The sequence below is a fragment of the Larimichthys crocea genome, chromosome III, assembly GCF_000972845.2.
Source record: "Larimichthys crocea isolate SSNF chromosome III, L_crocea_2.0, whole genome shotgun sequence".
Taxonomy (NCBI): domain Eukaryota; kingdom Metazoa; phylum Chordata; class Actinopteri; family Sciaenidae; genus Larimichthys; species Larimichthys crocea.
The window spans coordinates 40,085,441-40,108,574 of record NC_040013.1 but is presented as its reverse complement, the minus strand read 5'-3'; the positions used below and the strand labels follow the sequence as shown (position 1 = coordinate 40,108,574).

At 39.4% G+C, this 23,134-nt stretch overlaps 2 protein-coding genes across 3 annotated transcripts in view; both read right to left on the bottom strand.

The window, feature by feature from the left end:
- The window catches only part of vps37d (VPS37D subunit of ESCRT-I), a 33,884-nt gene extending 26,134 nt beyond the window's left edge, over positions 1 to 7,750 (bottom strand). For both annotated transcript variants that reach the window (XM_027278083.1, XM_010731127.3), the window contains exons 1-2: positions 7,511 to 7,750; positions 1,186 to 1,357 (exon numbers count right to left, since the gene is read on the bottom strand). In XM_027278083.1, coding sequence (XP_027133884.1) covers positions 1,186 to 1,357; positions 7,511 to 7,633 — 295 coding nt within the window. In that variant the 5' untranslated portion in view covers positions 7,634 to 7,750. The remainder of the gene's footprint in view (positions 1 to 1,185; positions 1,358 to 7,510) is intronic.
- Positions 7,751 to 17,114: 9,364 nt separating this feature from the next.
- scimp (SLP adaptor and CSK interacting membrane protein) lies at positions 17,115 to 23,022 on the bottom strand. Its single transcript, XM_010731128.3, has 5 exons — positions 22,869 to 23,022; positions 22,102 to 22,220; positions 19,535 to 19,583; positions 18,865 to 18,941; positions 17,115 to 17,600 (listed from the first exon to the last, which is right to left on the bottom strand). Exons 2-5 carry the CDS (start codon positions 22,211 to 22,213, stop codon positions 17,230 to 17,232), a joined length of 609 nt encoding a protein of 202 aa, XP_010729430.3. The 5' UTR covers positions 22,214 to 22,220; positions 22,869 to 23,022; the 3' UTR covers positions 17,115 to 17,229.
- Positions 23,023 to 23,134: the final 112 nt, after the last annotated feature.

Sequence of the window (23,134 nt, the reverse complement as noted above, 5' to 3'; positions counted from 1 at the left end):
TCTGCTACAATTACTTGCCTCAAGAAAACCCTCCTCATTCATCTTTTTTTTCCCCCCCTCCTCTCCCTTTAGCAAATGTGAATCAGATGTTTTGCAGAGGAAGGACGGACCCCCACCCATCCTGCTTCGTTGGGGAGGTAGGACAGCATCTGTGTAATGTGCGCACATTGACAGGAAGTTTAACATTCCACCCAACTTCCATCACTAGCCGGCAGCTGAGGCTGTTGCACAAATCTGGCAATGCGTTTTCATTAGGGTAAACCAAGCGCTGGGCCTGCTCCATAAAAGCTTACACTCAGAGTTATAAATAAGAAGCAGTTGACATTACCTCTGGAAATTAATGCGACAGGATTTATTTTATCACCTGCTCTTGGCTTTTACACTGTGAGGAATTTCTAAAGCTTGCCCATGAGGCTTAAAATTTAGGGCCAAGGCTTAAAAAGACATCCTCTGGTGCTGCCCTATAGCTGCCCCGTCAAAAGCATGACTTTCCTAAACAAAGACAAGACCCCTTTCACCCCGCAAATTCTTTGACAACTGCTGCAAGCTTCCTGCTGGCATTTGATATGCTCCATTTCGTTCCCATGACCAAACTCCAGTCATGCTGAGGCTTTCGCTGAGCAGTTGAAGGCTCGTCTCACTGACACTCTGAAGCTTTTCTGTACTCTGATGTGAAACTTCCCTCGTTCTCTGCACCAGCAAGTGTCACAGCCAGTCAGAAGTGATTTGATTTTGCTTTCTATGTCGCAAAGCGTGCAGTTAAAGGTTTTGTTTTACCGCAATTACAAGGTGAGACAATGAGGAGCCACTGTGGGATATCACATGTAATTAGCTTTAACCTTAAGTGGTTAGGACGCAACCTTCTGGTTAGGATGCCAGGTTCTTCTTTTGGTTTGTTTTCACTGCAGTCAACATGAAATCTTATGAAAACTCTGTGGTGGTTTAAGTAAATAAGAACTACAACAGCAGTCAGCTGTTTAAGGTCATATAGAAAAGAGGCTGCAGCAATGCCTCACTTTCGCTTAGCAAGGCCATATTTACCCGTCCAGTCCTGGAATCTGAACCTGTGACCTTGTCATCACAACCACCAGCTCCACTTGACAGTGATCATCTACTGGCATCCTATATGAAACCAGAAACAACCCCCCCCCCTGCCTCCTCTCTTCATCGCTGGGGTAAACTCACCAAGCTGACTCTGTTTTTCCCAGCATGTGGTTGCCAGGTTGGACAGTTCCCGGTATTTCTCCGCCAGTTGGAGTTTGCCGTTACAAAGGCGGGGTCGTCGGGCCAGGCTGTCCTCGGCCAAACTCCGATTGGTGGTCAGCAGCATCTCCCTGTCCACTTGAAGCTCCTGAAACTGAACAAGACAAATGTCACATTAGTCTATCATGCATGTGGTGCAGCAGTGTTGTACTAAATTATGTATATACGACATTATAAAATCTTGTAGCATATAGAAGGAATAGACAGACCTTTATTTTGAAGGGTATACATCATCTCTTTGTTTAATATTTGTCCTACTATTGCAGTACAAAAGTGTTGTGTTTTAACAGATAGGACTTTTTCATTTTACAAATATGTAAAATTATTATTAAAGTAATTTTTCAGGCGTAGAAACTCATCACTCTCCTGTTCTAGCCCATTAATCATGAGGATTTGTTGTTTTTCCCCTAATTACAGGAAATGAAAAATGTGTCTGGACTGTTGAATGGACAAAACAAGACATTTGAAGACGTCATCCTAAACTCTGGGAAATAGTGAAGAACATCACTTTTTTCTGACATTTTATAGACTAATTATTAATCGACAGGGAGCACTTATTCAAGAGACTCACAATTGCAGGAAAGTTATGATGTTAGTGCCTTGCAATAAAAAGCTGAGAGAAAGTCCCAGTAGTTCTTGTCTCCTATGCAACACAAGGCAGCTGCGGGCGCTCATACACCCTGAATGACCCCAGACTTGGGAGGGCCTTGTGGCTGAGATAGTTTTCTGTGTATTTGAGACCCACGGGGAGCTGCTTGATACAATTACTGCTGACGGCAGACTGCTTCATCTTCGACTGGTGGCAAATGGAAGCCGCACAGGACACTGAATCACCTGAAGGTGAAATGTCCTGCTCAGTGTTCAACAGCGCCTCCTGATGAAGTGCCAAAGGTCAGTCAATCACATTCTCCACCTGCAACCCACCTGGATGACCGGCGTCCCTCTAGTCAGAAGCCTATTTCTCAAACTGCATTACCATCAATGCTTCAACACTGCACAGTGCCCAAATAGACAACAGAACGAGGAAGGAAATAGAAACTGTGACAGTGGCTCCAGCCGACACCCCCTTCATGTGTTAACCCTTCTTCTAGTGTTTTATGTATGTTGACAAGGACGTGTGGTCTCCTGTGCAAGACTGGCTCCAGCTGGGGAGGTATAGCCCATCTTCACTTCCCGCTTCCTGTCCTCCCTGATAAGGCGAGGATCCCGACTGGAGCGGTATCCAGAGGATGCAATATAGCAGACTGAAGTTAAGAAAGTCTTTCCAGGCTGACAGTCAGGGCAGCTGATATTCTCAGCTTGCCAAAGTGCTTTTCATCATGTCAGACAGATAAATGTTAATGGCTGTATTAACTTGGGATTGTAACAGTCGCCTACTACATGGAGACTGGGCGAAGTATAGATCCCAACACTGCAGTAGAGTAAAGTTTAGGGGTGCTGTTCTGACTGATTGAGTTCGGAAGTTTGGGTATATTCATTTATGACTTAAACAGCACCCATTAGCCATTTTCCCTTGTAGATCACCTGTTTTTTGTTTGTAAGATTTTTTATAATAAATAACTAAAAACATCTGTCTGTATATCGCTTTCATTTTGCCTTCATGAGCCGGGTCGTAACAACTATGCAAGTCTCTGGCACAGTTTCACTCACCCACCTGCGATATCAACTGTTGCATGTCATTTTATGGCTTTAAAGTAGGGTACGGATCATTTTTGGGAAACAATGCTTGAGTCATTGAGTCACTGGTATAGATTATTGATCTGTATGGGTGCATTCAAACAGGATCCGGCATTGTGGGGTGCGTTTATTTGTGCTGAATGTAACAGCTGTGAAACAATCAGGAAATAATTTTTCATATTGCTGATTACTGGGCTTTATTGTTGCCGAAGCTCACTCACTCTCATTCACTCTCTCAATCACTGTCATTGAATGTCTCTTAACCAATGCGCTCTCTCACACCATTGCACACAATCCAAAGGAAACTTCTTTGCGTCTATTTTGTAACATGAATTGTGAACCAGACACAGATTTAAAAGCTGGGTACATGTGTAGCATGTCCACAAAGGTCTAAGCTTTTATATTTGGATGCTTGAACTAACTTGGAAATTCCACCGGGCTTGTCTGCGGCATGTTGCGTGAGCGTCATGTCAAGAATATGAATGCAAACATTGTTATCCTGGTACTTTATCTTGGGTAACGGAGTACTTCTTGAAACGGTAAAACCTGTGTAAAGTAGCCCTGATATTTATTTTCCCTGATATTTTATTGTTTTTTTATAATATATAATACATTTATATTTATTACATTATATTATGTTACAATGCAACATTTTGACCTTAGTGGCTAACCCAGACGTCTCCACTACAAATTCTGGATGTTTATGGCTTAAACAAGCTGCTAAATATAGTGGTCATGCTTTTGTGGTAGGGGTGTGTGTCTACGGGGAGAGCGGCGGGTAGTCACCGTCTCTAGGGCAAAAGAGCTTAAAACTATAAATTATTAAAAGAAATGCCACTCCCTTCAACTGTTGCCAAACCATGCTGTCATGGCTTTTGCTGTAAAGGAACAGTCGGCGTCTCAAACACTGACACAATGCCACTCTGTAAGCTCCGCACTGCAAAAACTCTGAATCCTCTTTGACATCAGCATTCCTGTGATTCAACCCAGCCGGATACTTTTCTTGCTCAATTGCTTTCTTTCACCAGTCAGTCACTTAGAGCCTGAAGGCCGTATCATCGAGTCCAGCGCTGTACCGTGCATCTGTCTCATATTTTACGGGTCATCAAAAGGATGTATGAGTCCCAAGTTCAGAGGAATTTGCAGAATGTGCCCTGTAGTCAAAAGAAGGTCTGACCAAGTACAGAAAGAGATACTACGTATCTGCTGTTCATTCTAAAAACAAGAAATCCGGCTAAAATAAAGATAACACAGTTAGTTTGAGACTTGCAGCCCAATTATCCGCCCCGTTTTCCTTAAACAGGAATCAATAAGGACACTTCATTTCCTGCTTTGGCTAGTCCGCCCCGTTTATCAAACAACAACTGCTGCAGTCTTTGGGGAGTCAGAGGTTTTTGTAGTATGATGCACGGGCTGTAAGGCAAGGCTGACAGTGTTTACCATCCCTGACAAATGACACTTGGGGAGCACTTAAGAGTCTGTAGTTCTGCACCGGAGAAGACAAGGGGCAGTGGCACTGTTGTTTTCCGTGGTTCGACACGTCTGACCACATGAAATGCAGTAAATATGTGTTTCCCTTTCATCTGAAATGAGGCTCAAGCTTTAATGAGGCTTCTGCAATCCCAAGCCGCCAATTTAACATTCAGTCTGCAATGAAATTGACGGGGTGCAAAAGTCTTTTCTATGAAAGAGAATTCTTCATGTGACGCCAGGCCTGTATTCAACTGAGAGAAATGAAGGGCTACGTACTGTGAGGCTCTACTGGACAGCCAGCTTAAAAACTCTCTCTTTTCACCATTTGGGATGAGTTTAAAGCAGCTGTGATCAATCATTTTATAGCAAGAATAGATCAGATGATCTGTTGTTACAAATCAAAGATGTTGCTTGTAGTGATGAACCCACAGAAGATTATCACCTGACAAAACCTTCAGCTTTGTGGCATGTTTCAGATCATTGTTTTGTTTTTTCCAGCTTGCGCCTTTACAGTTTTGGTTTCCAACCCCAGCGGGCAGCTGTTTTTGTCGATAAAGCTCTGAAAAACTCGCTGTACACCTGCTGCTCAGCACTGAACAGTACAGACTCGAAGTTAGAGACTAGTGGGTGAGCATAGTGGAGCATAGCCAAAGAGGCAGATATTTGATCAGGAGTTAGTGTAGACCAAAACTATCTGATCAAAGTAAATGAATAAACATAAAAACGAATCGGACCAGGTTTTGGTACTTCTCGACACTCAAAGCATTTTGGAGGTTTGATACAAAGTTTCACTTTTTTTTTTCACCTCAGTGTTCTTCTGATTCCTCAACCAACGACAGTATAGAATGGACTGCATACGCATAATGTCACCCACAGGTTTCTGAAGAGCCGTTCTAAAGTTTAAAATGTGTGGCTTTGGCCACCTTTCTCCGCCTCCCGGCTAATATAAAAATCGGCAAAGATGTGGAGATTCGTGGACCTGAGGATGGGCTGAATGATGCATGTGTGCTCAAAAAAGCCACCTATAATGGCGTATCATGTTTATTTCTGCTGTGAAATTGAACTTTTTAAAACATACAGTTGGAGCTTATGGAGACTGACCCTGTTACCAGCATCAAGTGGCCATTCGCGGAACTGCAGTTTTTGTCACTTCGTCATTGGCTTCGCTTCACAGTCACGGAGGTTCCTGCTTGCTCCAAACACTCCTCTCTTCCTCACTTCCTCTCTCGGGATTAATAAAGATATCCAGCAGTCCATCTGCATTATTATTATTAATGACAATGACTCTTTGAAGAAGCTCCTGCAGCACTGATGACAAAACCCGATGTTGACTTGACGCTTCAGATCACTGCACTAGAAATATATGACATTGTAGCTGGTGGTCTGGTCTGTTTGTTATTAATGAGAATGCGAAAGAACATGTTGAAGCATTCAAGGTTATGAATCACTATGACGGATTTAACTCCGTTTACATAACGTTCATCATTAACACAAGTTTAACGAAGCGTTCTGCTTCTGGAGCTCGTATGGTAATGAGAGATGGGTGTGTGAAACCAGCTAATCATGCTACAATATTACATCACTGGGAGCCAGACTATTATTACTAATAAATGTCCTTTGCAAACTTAGGTTTTGTATTATTACTTAATGACAGGTAAATGGATGAATAGTTGCTAAACCCCCCCCCCCAAAGCACTCTGAGTCACTCGGCTCTGCTTCCCGGGGGAGAATTGTATGACCTCTTGGTGAGATTCAACCACTTTGGCTCCATGATCCCAATTCATTCACAGAGCCAGGTCTCATATGTCACCTCCTCCGCCAAGAACCCGGGTAAAATAAGTAATGTCTTTCTTTGTTTCTGAGCAAAATCGCGTGACGTTTTAATAAATCGAATCAGAAGTGTGTGGTAGAAAAAGAGATCTTTTTACATCCCAACACACAGTGAGAACATGTATGAGGGTGACTATCCCAGGCCGTGGTTATGTTTCACTGCACACACTGTTGTTATCACTCCACCCATAGCTGTCCAAGCCATGCAATCCTACAGCCTGACTGAGAGAGTCCTTTCTGTTTGAGGACCCCCCACACCCTTTCCCACCAAAAGGCAAGCCTAATCAAAATGGGGCCCATGAAAAAGAAAAAAGTTTGGGAACCACTGGTACACCTTATATCTGTGTGTATGTGTGAGTGATCTAGTATGGCTTTATATCAGGAAGGTCATCATGTAGCCCCCTCAAACGTGCCATGCGGAAATCCTTTAAGAAATCTGCCATTTTCTATCTGCTGTGTTTATACACAAAGACACACTTATAAGACACTGCGATTTAATGTGTTTTATAACTGCGAGAGACTTGTGATCAATCCGGCATACATTTTATACACCAAGATGCAACTTAATGCAGCAAAAACACACTTTTATTCAGAGCCAACGCTGCGCACCAGCGTATCTTTTGAGAGAGGACGACTGGGGAGGACCAGTTTTAAAAGTTGAAATTGTACTCAAACATGTGTTGTTTTATCTATTAACCTAAAGCCGAATGGATTAGTGTGCCCTAAAATCACTAATATTTCCTTAAGGCATCTTCTACCTTGCGTCCAAGCCATCTGTTGGTTGAAGAAACGCCAAATTGTTGTTTTTTAAAAGGGAGTTTGGCGCAACGCTGAAGCCACATAACGGCGGCGCGTATGGGGGTCTTCAACACCTCGATGTGATGCTTCCTGCACGATAAGCACACTTGAAGCATGAAATAATCACTTATACACACCTCACAAATGAAGCCTATTTGTGTTTTATCTCCGCTCCAGTAACTAATAATTCACCGCAAATATTAGGACACCGGGGTTTGAGGGGGAAACGCATTGGAAATCCGACCACTCGCCACGCAGACAATCGATGAACCATGTAAAGCGGATTTGCGTTACATCAAATGTGACGAGCAAAAACACAAAAAGGCTCAAAAGGCGAACAAAAGGCGGAGCAGGAAAACGACAGAAACACGTCGTTACCGACGGGAGAAGAGGTTTAACAAAGCGTTAATAAGGCGCAAATTCCTCACGGCACTTTGGGGGAACAGAGACAGAGAGAGAGGATACCTACCTTCTCATTGAGCCGAATGATTTGGTCCATTTTGTCGTCGTTTTGTAAAAGCTCCCTCAGCTCACTTGTGTTCAGAGCCCTGTAGCCGTCAGGACAAGTGTTGGACTCCATCAAGTTGGACATTGTATTCCTTCAAATTGCGGCTGGAGACGGTTTGGGAAACATAAAGTCCGCACAGCGGTTACATCTCGCTCACATTGGAATGCGATGCGATCAGTCCGCATGCAGCGTCAACGCGCCCAGCAACCGTCAACCGTCACACTTCCGGCTAGCGCCTTCAAAATAAAACAACTTTCCCCTCCAGGTACATTCACTCAAGCACTGTCCTCTTTTCTGCTACTTTATATATGACAGTTATTCTCTTTGTTTTGTTCAAAACAAACAGACACAAGTTCAGTTTTTTTTCCACCTTTTTGTCTATCTTCGTATGTACACTAGACGAAGAAGATGATCCCGCAATGGGGAAATTCTTTTTACACTCTATTTTATGTTACATGCATTTTAACCCAGACATGCAGTACAAGGGCTCATAGACATGCATTGTGGAGAGAGATGGTGGACATGCATTGTGGAGAGAGATGGTGGAGTGATGGGCGGCCCCCCTGAAAAGCGTCCAGCAAGCAGTTTTTAGGGGGGATCGGTGCCTTGCTCAACGGCACCTCGGCAGTGCCCAGGAGGTGAACTGGCACCCCTTCAGCTACCAGTACACCTTCCATATTTTGGTCCATGCGGGACTTGAACCGGCCACTCTTCCTTTCCCAAGCCAAGTCCCAATGGACTGAGCTACTGCCGCCCACTGAGAGCAAAGTGGAAACACACCTGGTTAATAAAAGTGATTCTGATTTTTATTATCGCTTTACACATTACAAGGTCCGGTGTGTAGGATTTAGTTGCATCTAGTGGTGTCTAGTGGGGGCGGCAGTAGCTCAGTCCATAGGGACCTGGCTTAGGAACCGGAGGGTGGCCGGCTCAAGTCCTGCATGGACCAAATATAGAAGGTGGACTGGTAGCTGGAGAGGTGCCAGCTCACCTCCTGGGTGCTGCCGAGGTGCCATTGAGCAAGGTCCCCCCAACTGTTCACTGGGCGCCCCCCTAGGTGGGCTGGCCATCACTCTCCAATTGCATGTCTATGAGCCCTTGTACTGCATGTGTGTGTGTCTGGGTTAAAATGCATGTAAAATAATATAGAGTGTAAAAAGAATTTCCCCATCGTGGGATTAATAAAGTATATCTTAATTGCTGCATCCTCACATCACATTCGGCTTTCTAGTGTTAAGGAGAAACTACACTTGTCTAGAGCAATTACATTTAATTTAATTAATGACATTTAATTTCTTTCTATGCACATATCTATTTATCTATCTATGGCTGCCGCCATGTTGGCTCATACTGCTTCTTCCTCCTTGCAGTTAATCCAAATATCTGCCAAAACGTGGATCATCGGCTGACCTACGGCGGGCTGAATGATGTGTGGGTGCTCAAACAAGCCATCTGTAATGGCACCCACCTGTCAGTTAATGAGTCCATTCTTTTAATTATGCATGACTTTAAGCCTTAATATAATTTGAACAGGTGAGTTCCAGTGGCGGCTCAAATTTCTTAGGGGGGGCTGTTGCAATGATGGCTAAGATGACCTGTTCAATGGGTAAAATAATAATAAATAAAAGTCAGATGGCTAACTTTACAGTGTTACATTGCATTGTTTAATTTGGTTTTCCTGTTGAACCACTAGATGGCAACACCTGACATGAATTGAACATACTGTACAGTATAATCCGAGACTGTATGTTTTCCCCGCTTTAGTTGACACCTGCTCGATATTTAAATTTGGTCTGGGTGGTCCTAATTCTTTAATAGCCAACATATCAACATTACTTTGACGACTGAACGGTAATTCCCTCAATGAAATGATGGAGTTGCAGTTCCTAGCCATGGCTGCCATGTTAATCTCGACGCGTGCGTGCACTGTATGTAACGTCCAAGCAGCACACATCAGTACGTATGACAAAATCACTTTGTGGCAAGCCTTCCCGGAGCCCATAGAAATGAATTGTAGGGTCCCAAATTAAAAAAAAAGCCACTCCTTGTAAGTTCTATAAAAATTCACCCTCAGTACAGTTTTCATGAACAGGGAAATTAGCTATAGAGATCAAAACTGTTCCAGACTATAAACATGTTTATTTCTGCTATGAAGTTCAATTTTAACATTGAGGCTTATGGATATCGACTCGTTCTGTAACCAGACTCAAGTGGCTGTTCAAGGAACTGCAGTTTTTGGCACTTCCACATTGGCTTCAATTCACAGACATAGAGATTGCTGATCAGTTAAAATTAGCTACTTAATACCTGTACTTGTACCTGTACTGGGGGACACAGTGCATGCATCATGCAGCTCTTTTCCTCTTTTCTACCCCTTCATCTGTACACATTCATGTCCTATTAATGCATGTTAAAATGCATTTGAAAATTCCATAACAGTAGCTCAAATTTATACTGAAGTATAGTACTTGAGTAAATGTACTTCTACTACTTTTAACGCTCCCAAATTACCAAACCGACCTCAGTCCTTATTTCATTTCATGTCTTAATGTGCTTTACTTTGACACTTTTGAAGACCTCTGCACCTTTCTTTGCCTATTCTCTATCTATGTTTGACACTGTATTGAACTGATGATTTGTAGTCATTGTTGTTACCGTGTAAAGATTCTGTGAGGCATTAAATAATTTAGATTTTTAGCCAGCTGAGACACAAATTTCTCATTACTCCATATCAAATGTGACATAAGGGAATGACAATCAATTTAACCCTAGAGCAATAAACACACAAGCCAGATTAAAATGTTTCATGTACAGAGAGTGTTTTTTTTTCTCTGTATAATTATTAATACTTTAATCTGTCAGTGGTCCTGTTCAAATGAGTTTCTTTTTGGAAAAAAAAAAAGTCGTTTTTCAGCTGTGTTAAGTTAGCACATTGAGCTCTAGCTTAACTTCCGTTTTAGATTTTTCAACATTAAAGTCCTCATGATAGATTTCTTCTCTTCATGATACAGTGAATTTAGAGGCTGCAGTCATTTATTGACAGCAACAACCCAGGATACATAAGTAAAAGTACTAATATCGCACAGTAAAAAATACTCCATTGCAAGGGAACGTGCATGTTCCTTAAGTAAAAGTAAGTATAATTAGGAAAATTACTTTAAGTATTTATATTAAAAATAAAATTATGCAGTACAGAAAATGTCCCCCTGTGACTATTGTATATGTTATCATTAGATTATTATGATGTATATGCATTCATGTAAAAACATGATGTTTACTGTTGTAGTGGGTTGAAGTAGAGCTCTGTTACGTTCTGTCAACTATTTTAGGGACCGCAACTAATGACTATTTTCTCTATGGATTAATCTGCTGATTGTTTTCTTGACTAATCAATTAATTGTTTAGTCTGTAAAAATTCAGGGAGTGGTAAGAAATTACCCAGAGCTGTGAGTGACACATAACCATCAGTCCAAACATCAAAATGTTATCAAACCCAAAAGCAATATATAATAATGTAAATATGTAGTAGTTATTTTACGGTAATGTTGATGAAAATCACAGTCTTGTGAGTTTCTACAATAACCACACACAATATTACTGTAAGCAAATACAGCATTTAAATGTAAAATTACAATATGATATTGTAATAATCATCTGTAGTTCCAACAACTTACAGTAACATCTCAGCAATGTACTGTGTTTTCACTGTAACTCAACCCCAACATTACTGTAAAACTACATTATTGTATTGTACTTCTGTCATTATTTCAAGTATGATGCTGTACCCTAATCACAGTAATTACTTATTCTTATTAATTATTTTCTACTTTATTATGACTGAAACTCAGTGGGCAGTAAATTCCTGCAAATTTACAGGATATGTACTACATTAAAACACTGTAATTTCTGACATCAACATTTTTTGCAGTTGCTGTAGGAAGCTAAAAATACTCACAGCAATTAGCAAAACAAGCTGCCAATTCATTTTATTTCACTGAACTAATGGATTAATCGACTCATCGTTTTAGCTGTACTTGCACATTTTTGTTTGGTATGCAAACGTGAAAAGGAACTAAATCTTTCAGGAAGTGTCATGAAAAGACTGTACAAGTGCTTCAAATTAATATGTATATGATGAAAAACAATGTAGTAAAACATATTTTAATAATGCAAAATATGTCTTCACAGGAGAAGTTATAATTGTTACAAATACTGTACTGAAAACTCACTCTCTCTCTATATATATATATTATAGTGTGTTATGAACCATTTATTAAATGTTTATACACTCCTTATGAATGCTAAATAGTATTAGATATTATTCATTGTCCATTCTTCCACCATCCAGTTGCACAGTAGTGGATAATGGCTGCTAAGCCTAAGGAGTGAAAATAATCTGTAACTGTGGTCACATTTCATCGACATTTTGCTTCAGTGACCTTCATGTGTTTGGGCTGTTTTGTGTTCGCATTTCTCAAAGATTTTTTTGAGCCCTTTTTGGCCCATGTCGTCTCTTTGGAGAGCCTTTGTGTGATCAGTTCACTAAGCCCTAAACTGTGGCAGGGTCCCAACATCCAAACCCACTGATATCCATTAAACCTCTCAGAACCAAGTGTAGCCGTGACGGATGACTGACAAGATATTATTATGTGGTTAGTGAGAGGGATTATTTGATGTATGTAGGTCACCTAACTATTGGTTTAGGGTATTTTCTCATAAACAAAATCCTAATGTTTTTTTGTGTAGATTCTTGCCCCGTCTGCAGTCTAATACCTGCAGTCCTGAGGCATAAACATAAGAGTTATAAACCGACTAGGCTGCTTAGGGATCCTACTGCCACCAGGGGCCCCCCAAGACAACCAGTGTGAAAAAGGAAATGAAAATGCATGGATGATGGAGACTTAAGTTAATTCAATCATTTTTGAACATGGGGGTTTAAATTCTGTTCAGAGTTTCCTCTGGCATCAAACTTGCTTTGTCGTTTCAGCGCTTTAATTCATCAGGAAGAGCCTCCAAAGGACTGTTTGACCACTTACCATGTGTGAAAAGCTACAGGGCATCTTCTTACTCACTAAACAGTGGAAAGGTATTTTGAGGTACTTGTATTTACTTGCATATTTTGTGTTGCTTTATACGTCTACTGCACTGCATTTAAGAGGGAAATATTATAGTCTAGCAAATGGTTACTTTTCAGATTAAGATTTTAGATGGCTCTCTGTGGAGATTGCATGTTCTCACTGTGTCTGTGTTCTCTGTGGTACTCTAGCTTCCTCCCACAGTTAAAAGACATGCGGTTAGGTGTGGACGTAAATGTGAATGCTTGTCTGTCTCTATGTGTCAACCCTGCGATGACTTGTCCAGGGTGTACCATGCCTGTTGCCCAATGCCAGCTGGGATTGGCTCCAGCCTCCATGACCCTGATGAGGACACGCTGTTACAGAAAATGGATGGATGGATAAAAAAACATACAACATTGTTGTTAAATACTGCCCCATCAGACTTGGGACTGCACTGTAACTGGGAAAGAATCTCAGAGTATGAAAGTATGGTCCCATAGACATTAAAATGATCCACAGACAGAAAACTGATGTGCGTAAACACAGTTCATTGCTGCATCTACAAATGTAAGTTAAGACTCTTCCATACAAAGAGAAAGCCATATATCAACAACGAGAAACGCTGCTGACTTCTCTGAGCTTGAACCTATCTGAGACGGACTAATGGAAGGTGGAAAAGTGTGCTGTGGTCTGACCACACCACAGTTCAAATTATTCTTGGAAGTCATGGATGCTGTATCCTCCGTGCTGAACTTAAGTTATACAAAGAGTTTTTTGGAACTTTTTTAGAATCTGGGTTGCAAATTATATTTGAGGCCCAAAGTAAAATATTCAATATTTCACAAAAAAAAAAAAAAAAGATTAGAGAAACATCCAAAATACAAGAATATATATTTGTAGAGCAGATTTTCCTTTTCATGTTTTGAACCTCATCATCCCACAACCTTTTAGATTCATCTTTTTTCTCCTGGATGATTGCTGTCCTCAAACTGAGAAGCACCAAGAGGATGTGTGGAGTACCCTATCCCTAACGCCTAACCCCTAACCTGTCTTGTGACACCTTGGAGGGCTCCAACCTTTAGGTTGAGAACCACTGGACTAAACTACAGACCTGTTTATAAAGTGAGAAATCAGAACTGTGAGTTAAATGGTGTGAGTACTTCTTCCACTTCTGTTCTTCTGACTTGTCAAATTAACTCAGGTTTGGTTTCTTACTGTACGGTCGGCAGCAGGAGAACCACATCACCATTTTCTGCTGACTGTAGGTGCAGCAGTTGCCAAACGTCGGTTAATATGCACAAACTCTGGTTTCACTGGAAAAGGCGTTTGTTCTTTTTTGTGGACTGAGGAAATATGTCGGTTCCTAGTCAGACATGAAAACAAAGCATTGACTTTCTAATCAGTAAAAACGTTCCATGGCATTTTTTTGTCGTCAAGTGTTTCACCTCTCATTTCTCTGTATATGTGAACAATCACTTTAACAGACTCTCGGAGACTCTGAAGCTCTCTTTATTTCTGGAGGAAATGGTATTTTTAATCAACGTGTATTCTTGTTGAGAAGCTTGATAATTGTCCTAAGGATTGACCTCACTGATCATTTTTATGTCAAAGGGATCATACTTTCATACTCTGAGATTCTTTATAATTACAGTCTGATGGGGCAGTTTTTCCCCTGTGTAATAACCTGAGATAGATACATATATACCTTTGCATAATTTAATAGCTTTTATATCTTTAACACACCAATAGTTCTGATTATTAAATGGTTAGGGGTTTAAAAAATGCAAATAATCTTACAAAGAGAACGAGAGGCTGAAGAAGAAGCCAGAAAGACAATCATATTGGGAAAATTACACCCAAGAAGAAAACATAAATTATTCATTATAAGGATATTAAATATGTTGTTTTAAGCACTGGTATGTTTGAAATAGTGTTCTGGCTCTGAAAGATCCTTTTGCAAAGACAGAATTTTTTTTTTTTAACTCAGACATTTTGACAAAGCACGAAAAGCAGATGTGAAACAAATTTTTTTAATGATCACTCAGTGAAGTCATAAATGGAGCCAGCGTGCATAACACAAAGACCCAGAAACTAACTCACTTAGTCATCGCCATGTTATCAAGTGCACTTGTGTTTTTCCTGCTTGCGAAAGAGGTTGTTAAGGAGGTTACAGAGAGCTCAGAGTTTGCGGAGTGGTTCACATCCAAGAGAAATCTTTCAAAAACTTACAGTTTCGCTTCGTAAGCAGAGAATGGTGTGAAGCTCAGTCACTGTGACCTGGTAAATTACAACCATTTCCTCACTTTCGAAGCAGTGCCATTTTGTCATCATGTTGCTGGAAAGAACAGACAGGATACCTGCCAAAAAAGCTTATCTCAAGAGGAAACAGAGAAAATCCACAGGAGGAGATGGCACATTCTCAAAATGTAAGGCTCAATGACATCAGGTGCGAAGCCAAAGCAGACTCAACAAAGCTTCACCAAATGTTGCATGAATAACACGTTTTACACTTTGAAATTGTGCCAAAGTCTAATTTTGCATGCAGGTAATACACCAATCCTTCACATTAACTTCTGTGAAGTAAAGCGTTAAGAGCCCCTACTGGTTGCCTGTGGTGGTGGGAGGAAGTGTAGTACATCAGCTGAAAAATCTATTTGTTTACATGGATAGATTATCAACTACAATTCATTTATCTTCAGTCTCACTTTGGCATTTCTTGATTGAACACACAGCTGTTTAGAAAATCGATGCCGCTTGATTTTTCACGCCCTCCTTTCGTACCAACACCTTGGTCTCTTCACCAGTTATTCCAGCATGCTTTGTGCTGAGTCACTTCCTATATAGAACAATGAATGCGTACGATCTCAGAGCCCATCGTCTGTTGTCTGTCAAAGATTTAGTTTTTAGAGGTCAATGTCACATACTTCCTCTGCTGTCCAATTAGCAACTTAATACGGAAAGAGACATTTCTGCTAATCTCTATAAACATATATGTATATCAATGCACAAAAACTTGGTGGTCAGACATTGTTGGTGGTCAGACATTGAGACGATGAGTTGGGAGATTGGATTTTGGCTAATGTGTCCACCTGTTTTGCTCTTCTCATGGACTGTTGCAATCAAAGCCAACTCAAACTTCATTTGTCGATCCTACTTGGACTACAAACAGAAAGCAATATGATTGCGGTCCCAAAATCTTGGTCCTTTATACAGATTCACATGCAGGTGTCTGTTTGTAGAAATAAATGTGCATAAAGTGGACCTGCACCATATGGAGGATGTTGAGGGGGTCAAACAAACATAGGACTTTCACCCAGGAAACTACAATTCTTGTCCTATGTGAAACCAAATGTTGACCTATTTTAACCACAGGTTTATTACCATAAATGTAGATGGTTACCTGACTTTGTCCTTTCCTGCACATCCAAAACTCATAACATGTGCCACCTCTAATAGCATTAAATGAGGCACAAAACGCTGTGCAGAAGTTAATGGGAAGGATTGGCATTGCACTAAATGCAATTGTGTTACAAGAAAGTGTAAATGTTGTGTTTATGCAAACTGAAGAAACCCGGTTGGCAAACTACAGGAGGCAGGTCTGTCCATCAGACAGTCCTTCAATTCTCAGGAAGCACTCATTATGTAAAATCAAAGCTTATTCTATGCAAATGCTACCTATATGCTCTTTCAAACATCATTGTAATAACAAATGCAGTATTTAACTCTGTCGGATGAACACGTTGTGGTGAGTATTTCCAGCAGCAGGTGGCTCAAAAATAAATTAAGTGATAAGCAAAAGGAGGAACATGTCATCCTGTGCAACAGAGTTGCTCAGTGGTGTATTTTTATTAGTTTCTGATTAACAATGGAGCTCTATAGCACACAGGAATATGACACATGAGACAAAGCTTGTTAGTAGGATGCATTGAAAAATATATTAAAAATAATTTTTTAAAAAAAGAGAATTTAAAATTTCACATTTTACATTTCATTTATGTACAAAGCCATGCTAATGTTTGCTTTCAGTCTTTATGCTAAGCTAAGGCCATGCTAATGTTTGCTTTCAGTCTTTATGCTAAGCTAAGCTAATTACAACCTCTGCACAAAAGCAAATAAGTATATCTGTCAAAATATCAAACTATTTCTTGAATAAATAGCTTTATTTAACATTTACAGATTAAAATTAAATCAAAGTATACGTTTTATGTTTGATCAGTTACTCACATATGTTGTCAATAATTGACAAATATAGTAACTATGTACATGTTAGTTGATTGTACAGAACAACCACTTACTATAAAATAATACTAACTATAAATAGACTGTATATAGTTTGTGGCCGATAAAAAATGCTGGCTAAAGTAAGAATAAATTATCTAAAGGTTATAGAATACTTTAAGCAGATTTCTGCTTCTCCAGTGCTGTTCTCCATCCTTTCCTCCCTAAGCTGGTGCATATAAAATACAGATAACCTCAGCTGTTCTTTTCTTTTTATGAATAATATTTAAAAAAATACAAACAGACAAAATAAAACAGTGATAAAGTTAAGTCTTTGTGATCTCCCTGCTCAGCAGGATGCAAATAAGAAAGTCAAAAATGTCTCCATCCTATGCTCTCGTGGTCTTATGCCACGTCATCATAGTCCTCTTCATCATCTTCACCTCCAATGTCATCGTAGTCCTCACTGGAGGTGTTGTCTGCTGCTGGATCTGGATCTTGATATGGTGGAGGAAGAGGGAAAGTCGTCTCAGCATCCACTTTCACATAATTAGGCATGTCTTCCTCGTTGTTGGCCTGTGGCTGCACGTAGTCGGCTGTGCTCTGTTCATAGTCGGGCTCTGCCTGCACATAGTCGGCTGTGCTCTGTTTGTACTCGGGCTGTGGCTGCACGTAGTCGGGCGTGCTCTGTTCGTAGTCGGCTGTGCTCTGTTCGTAGTCGGGGATGCCCTGTTCGCAGTCGGATACCTCTGCCAGATTCTCATAGCTTTGGGCATCTAAATGAACAGATTTAATATTCAGTTTATTATTACGTACAGTGTAATAGTTTGGTGATAGATTGCAATAATAATGTGACTGTGTGATGGCAGCTTGATTAATTCAATGTATGAGCAATGTATGAGAAATTAAAATAATATTAGGAAACATCATTCAGTGTAGCAATGTCAGAGGAGCATGAGAATGAGAATGTTTTCTCTCTCGAATTAATTATGGCATTATCTCGGGAAAACAAAGTTTCGTTATTTTGACATCTCTGGAAAATTATCCAACTTATTAACATTTGTTATTTTGACATAATAACATACATAATTTGATGATAATTAACTTATTATCACGGGAAAACAGAGGAAATATAATGTATGAATGCATGACCACTTGGGGCTCCTTTTGGAGTAGGCTTAATTTTGTCATTTTGGGCCACAGCTTTCACTGAAAGGAATAGTTCAGCATTTTTGGAATTACGCAAATTAATTTGTTTTCTGGTGGAGAACTGAGTTGTTTGTTTAAACTGTACAGACGTGTAAAATGTTTTCAGCTGTTTGACAGGCACAGTAACTTCCTGTTGGTTGCCGGTTGTCTGGCACTCAGAGTCAGGAAGTTGAGTCAGCCAGCTGCTAGCATGGAAAGTATATATATACTGAAAGTATACAGAAAAAGCTATTGTTTCCATAAACATTGGGGGGGAAGCTAATCTTTAAAGCATATTACCTTTCTAATGTTAACAACAATGATTCAACAGTTAAACTGGATCATCTTTTTTTGGTTTTTCACACCTTTCTAGTGTTAAAGTGCTAATGTTCAGTGTGTAATGTTGCTATAAACAACTCAAGATGAAACTAATCTTGGCCAGTACTTGAACAGTACTATCGCCAGTACTGTAAATAATTACTGCATGTGTTTTATAGACAGCAGGGAGCTGCAAGCCTTTTGGGTACTCTGACCATCATCTAGAATCTGATTTCACAATGCATGGGTGCACTGGCAGAAATCTGCCCTTTAGTTTGCCAAATTTTCCTGTCATCAGTGGCCATGGTTGTTAGGGTTGTCAAGACAAATTCACCCACAAACATAATATAGATTTAAAATTTTTGGCCTTTTAAGCTTGGTTCATCATCAGATTGCAGATAGGATGGGATCGTGTACTCAGCTCTCGTGATAATGTGGTGAAAAGTGTGGGGGGCATGTGGTTCAAAAGAAAAAGGGTTTTTTTGAGAGGAATTTTCTGCGTATATGATCCATTTTGAGATCCAATAGCCTTGCCTGCTGTAAGAAACTGTGTCCGTGGAGGTAAAGGTGGATTGTCGGTTTTAAGGTAGGTCTCCTGGTATTTGTTGCTCCTGAGAAGACAAGAGAAATGTTGAACTGTATCTATTGTGGCGAGGTTCAATGTGGAAAATCTGACCAGAAGGCTACCAGTTCCACATTTTGGGAAATCCCCTTATTCGCTTTCTTGCCAAGAACTGGATGCTTAGATCTGCTTCATATAGCTACAGTCAGCAGCTAGTTGGCGTAACTTACCATAAAGACTAAAAAAAAGAGGGGAAACCTGGCCGGCTCTACAACAACACATCTAAATAGTCTAATATATGACACACCCCATGATACCACACCGTGATGTCTTAGCACTTCAGCTTTGATGAATTAAATGAGCTTCTGATGTGCTGGAAGGAGGATTTATTTTATTTAGTTTACTTTTGGACAAACCCAGGCTAGCTGTTTCCCCCTGTTTCCAGTCTTTGTGCTAAGCTAAGCTAACCATTTCATATTTAACAGAGAGACATGAGTTTTGTATCAAACTGTCGGTAAGAACGTGAATAAGTGTATCCCGTCTAGTGTAAAACCATTTTGATTTTACAGTACACTACACAAGAAAAATCATCCACCTATTCAAGTGAGAAATATCTATATACAGTATATTGTGATATATTACTGGACGCTGAAGTCAGATCTTCTTTGAAGCGGTGTGAGTCTGTGTTTGGCTGTGAAAAACAAAACAAAAAGAACAGTTAAATTCAAGCTACAAGAACAAGAAATTAATACAATATCAAATCTCAGTGCAATACGAAAGACCATTATTTTATACGACAGGATTTTAAGACCATATACTGTAATATGGTTCTCGTGAAGTGGGACATTATCATGAGAAAACTCAACATTCAGTCCTGTTTTGTGTCTCAATTTACAGTATTTATGTTCACACATGCACAATCTTTTATCTCCACGTGTGCTTTTACTTTTGATCATCAAATGTGTTTATTTACCCATCACCCTAAAGCACCACTGAGTGTCTTTGCTGCTGCAACCCAGTTTCCCTACAAGGATTAAATATTAATCTAAGCAAATGAAACACAGAGAGTACCCCTTATAATAGCAATTCATATAGAAGTATTATTTCCCCACATATTAATAGGTATCCACAATGACAGTGTATTAAGTTTGATTTTACTTTCTGTTCTATATGTGGTAGTAAAGTGTTTTTTCAGTTAACTAAAAAAACAGGTAGTTGTTGACACTGAAAGTGAAACTAATATAGTCGACTGCTCACTTCTCTCTGTAAATTCAACATTTATGTGAAATTCATTGTGAACACAGAAGTAGAACATTAAAATTGGCTGATTGCACGCCACTGCTGTTCTGCTGACCAGTGGTGGAAAGTATCTACAGTTCACGCTGCTTCGTACTTCATATTATTACATAGCTCTACTTGAACAAATATAACAGCAAAGTCTTTTGCTGAAGGAGCTGCTTAAGCTTCCCCCACAGTCTCATGCAGAGGCTGAGAGGAGTTGTACTGATGGATGTCAGCTTTACTAACATCCACCTCTCCCACACTTCAACTGTGGAGTCTAGTGGACAGTCCAGGACAGAGCTGACCTTCTTGTTGAGTAGCAAAGAAATACCAAAAAAATGATATACTGAAGTGAAATACCTCAAATTTGTCCTTCAGTTCAGTACGTATACATAAAGTATATGTTTTATTTTGGAATTTATGATTGTCATTATTGAACTATTATTATTATCATTGTTATTATTACTTATTTAGTTCCATTCAAAATGTTTAGTAGGAGCTCAGGGAGACAGATTTCATTCTAACTGTTATTGTATCATGATTACATGTGACAAATAAATTTAATTTAGTATTTTTAGTTTACACTCCACCACCAATGCTAGCTGGCAAGCCATGTGCCAATGGACAAAAGTCATTTTGTATTTATCAGTTTATTTAATGTATGTAAGAAATAACAACAAAGGAACGCCAGTGATATATTGTGATTCATGACAAAATGCCCTGCTGATCTGTTGACACAAAAATAAAGCTGTTTTGGGTTAAAATAAGTTTGGTATATTATTTTTTATATTATCTTTTAAACCACTTCTTCTTTAAAGCTTAGCTTTGATTAGCTACGTGCTTAACATCGTAATTGTTTTGTATGCTGTACATTTTAGATTTTTGTTTGCTTTACTTGTTTCTGTCCTTTTCATTTAACTTGTGGATTGTTGTTTTGTGTATAATATTTGTTTTATGTCAAACATTTTGTAACAAAACTTTTGTAAAGAATGCTATATGTGTTGTGCAGACTTTTTTTTCTGTTCCAGTTAGTAGCAGTATCTTTCAGTTGAAGATATTATTAGATATTATATATTTTTAGAATTATCAGTAATAAGTTAGTTAGTGTATATAGTGTATATGTGAGAAAACTGCACATGCTAATCCGAGAAAGTGACACAACTCCTACTCAGGTCACAAGTTCACATCAGACTCATCAAAGTTACTCTTTTGATTTGGCAACTCATTCCATAAATTGTCTGTCTTAACACGTACGTGTACAGCAGCAGTTTGTTTGTTCATTTGTTTGTTGTTTTATATTTGTTTTAATATTGTACATTCTGTTGTTATTATCCATATTATACATTGATTTTGTTGCCTTTTGCACAGTTTTATGTTGTTTATAGACTTATATAACTTTAAATTTCACTTCACAGCCTGAGATGTAACATATTAAAAAAATGTCATGTTTTCTGGTTTTGGATTTCATGTAAACTGAAACAAGTTTAAATTTTCGTGGTTTAAATTCAACAAATTAAATTAAATTAAATTTCTAGAGCTGAACGTGTTGTGATTATCGCGTGACGGTAAATAAAAAGATAATTAAAGTCATCGACGCGGCCTCTGAACTGCTAACAGGTTGTTTTTTTTAAATGGACAGACAGACAGCGTCACTTGGACAGGATCAGGCAGTAAATCCTTGAATCCACTACCCTCTGAGCTCACGGGCTAATATAAAGAGAAAAACACTGTCACACACAAACCCAAGTTCTGTATGTATTACCACTCATCATAACACTCATAACACATAATATTTTCTCACTCAGCTTTTCTTACAAGCATCATTTCAATTACAATAAAAGGTCTGCGAAAGAACAGGAAAGAGAAGTGAACATTTCTGTTTTGGCATGCAACTTCTGATAAATGTGTTGAACAGAGATTCAACCTACCTGCTCTGGATATGCACTTGTTGATAAGTAGGAAGATTAGGATGATTACCAGACTGGAAAAAAGAATCCCAAATATCACAAATAACCAGATGTATTTGCGCAAAAGATCCATGGGCGCTCTGGTCGAAACCACACAAGATTAAAGAGAAAAGAATAATCACATTAACGCTGAAACAAGAAAACATCTGAGCTGCTGCTTTTCAGTATACAGTGCTGATGATCGGAAAGAAGAGCAATCACCACTTCCCCTTTTTGTGTGTTGACTAAGAGTTATGGTTATTTTGGTATTGCTGGTATCATTCTGAGAATCAAACATGCCTCCTTACAATCCCTTGGGACTTATCACAAATATATGATAGTTTTTGCAGTCGCTCAGCTGTACTTGACATAAAATGATAAAGGATGTGGCAGTTTTTAAATTAACTGTTTATGTCAGCTGAAAAGACACATTTATGTTCCAAGCAAGCAGAGTGATGTATGTGCTATTTATACAGTTTATCTGTCTACCCCATATCCTCTCTGTACAACAGCTTCCTGCCAACATGCACAAAAAGACAGCAAACAAGAGGCAAGTCTGACAAATACTGCTGATTCAGAATTAAGTCATGTTAGATATATATATATATATTTTTTTTTTTTTACACATGGTGGCACATAAAGTTGTTAAATTATTTTCTTCAGCACCAAGTCCATGTCCAAATCTTGACTACAGTCATATGTCACCATAAATCAACTTCTTCTTTCCAAACACTCAGAATACGCCTTACCTTTCCAGAAAACTTCACGGCTGGGTAAAAGTAAAACAGTCTCAGTCAATGGTTGATGATAGTAGATGTCGATTTATGGCGATCGTGCATCGTGTATCGTATTTGCATGACAGTTTCTAATTTTCTTAGTTAACCAAAGCAAAGAAAACTCAAATGGCTCTATCTCCTCCCTGTCCTCTGCCATGCTCCAGTGACCACAACATGGCTGTGTGAGTCAAACCAGCATATGAAATGTACACATCTGTGCGAAGACTTGAAGTGTTCTC

Coding starts and splice junctions, on each gene's coding strand:
- scimp (XM_010731128.3), bottom strand. CDS start 22,213: ATGGATCTTTTGCGCAAATACATCTGGTTATTTGTGATATTTGGGATT. Junction 19,584..22,101: donor CAAGTGCATATCCAGAGCAG/GTAGGTTGAATC, acceptor TGTTTTTCACAG/CCAAACACAGACTCACACCG. Junction 17,601..18,864: donor GACACAGTTTCTTACAGCAG/GCAAGGCTATTG, acceptor CTGTTCATTTAG/ATGCCCAAAGCTATGAGAAT.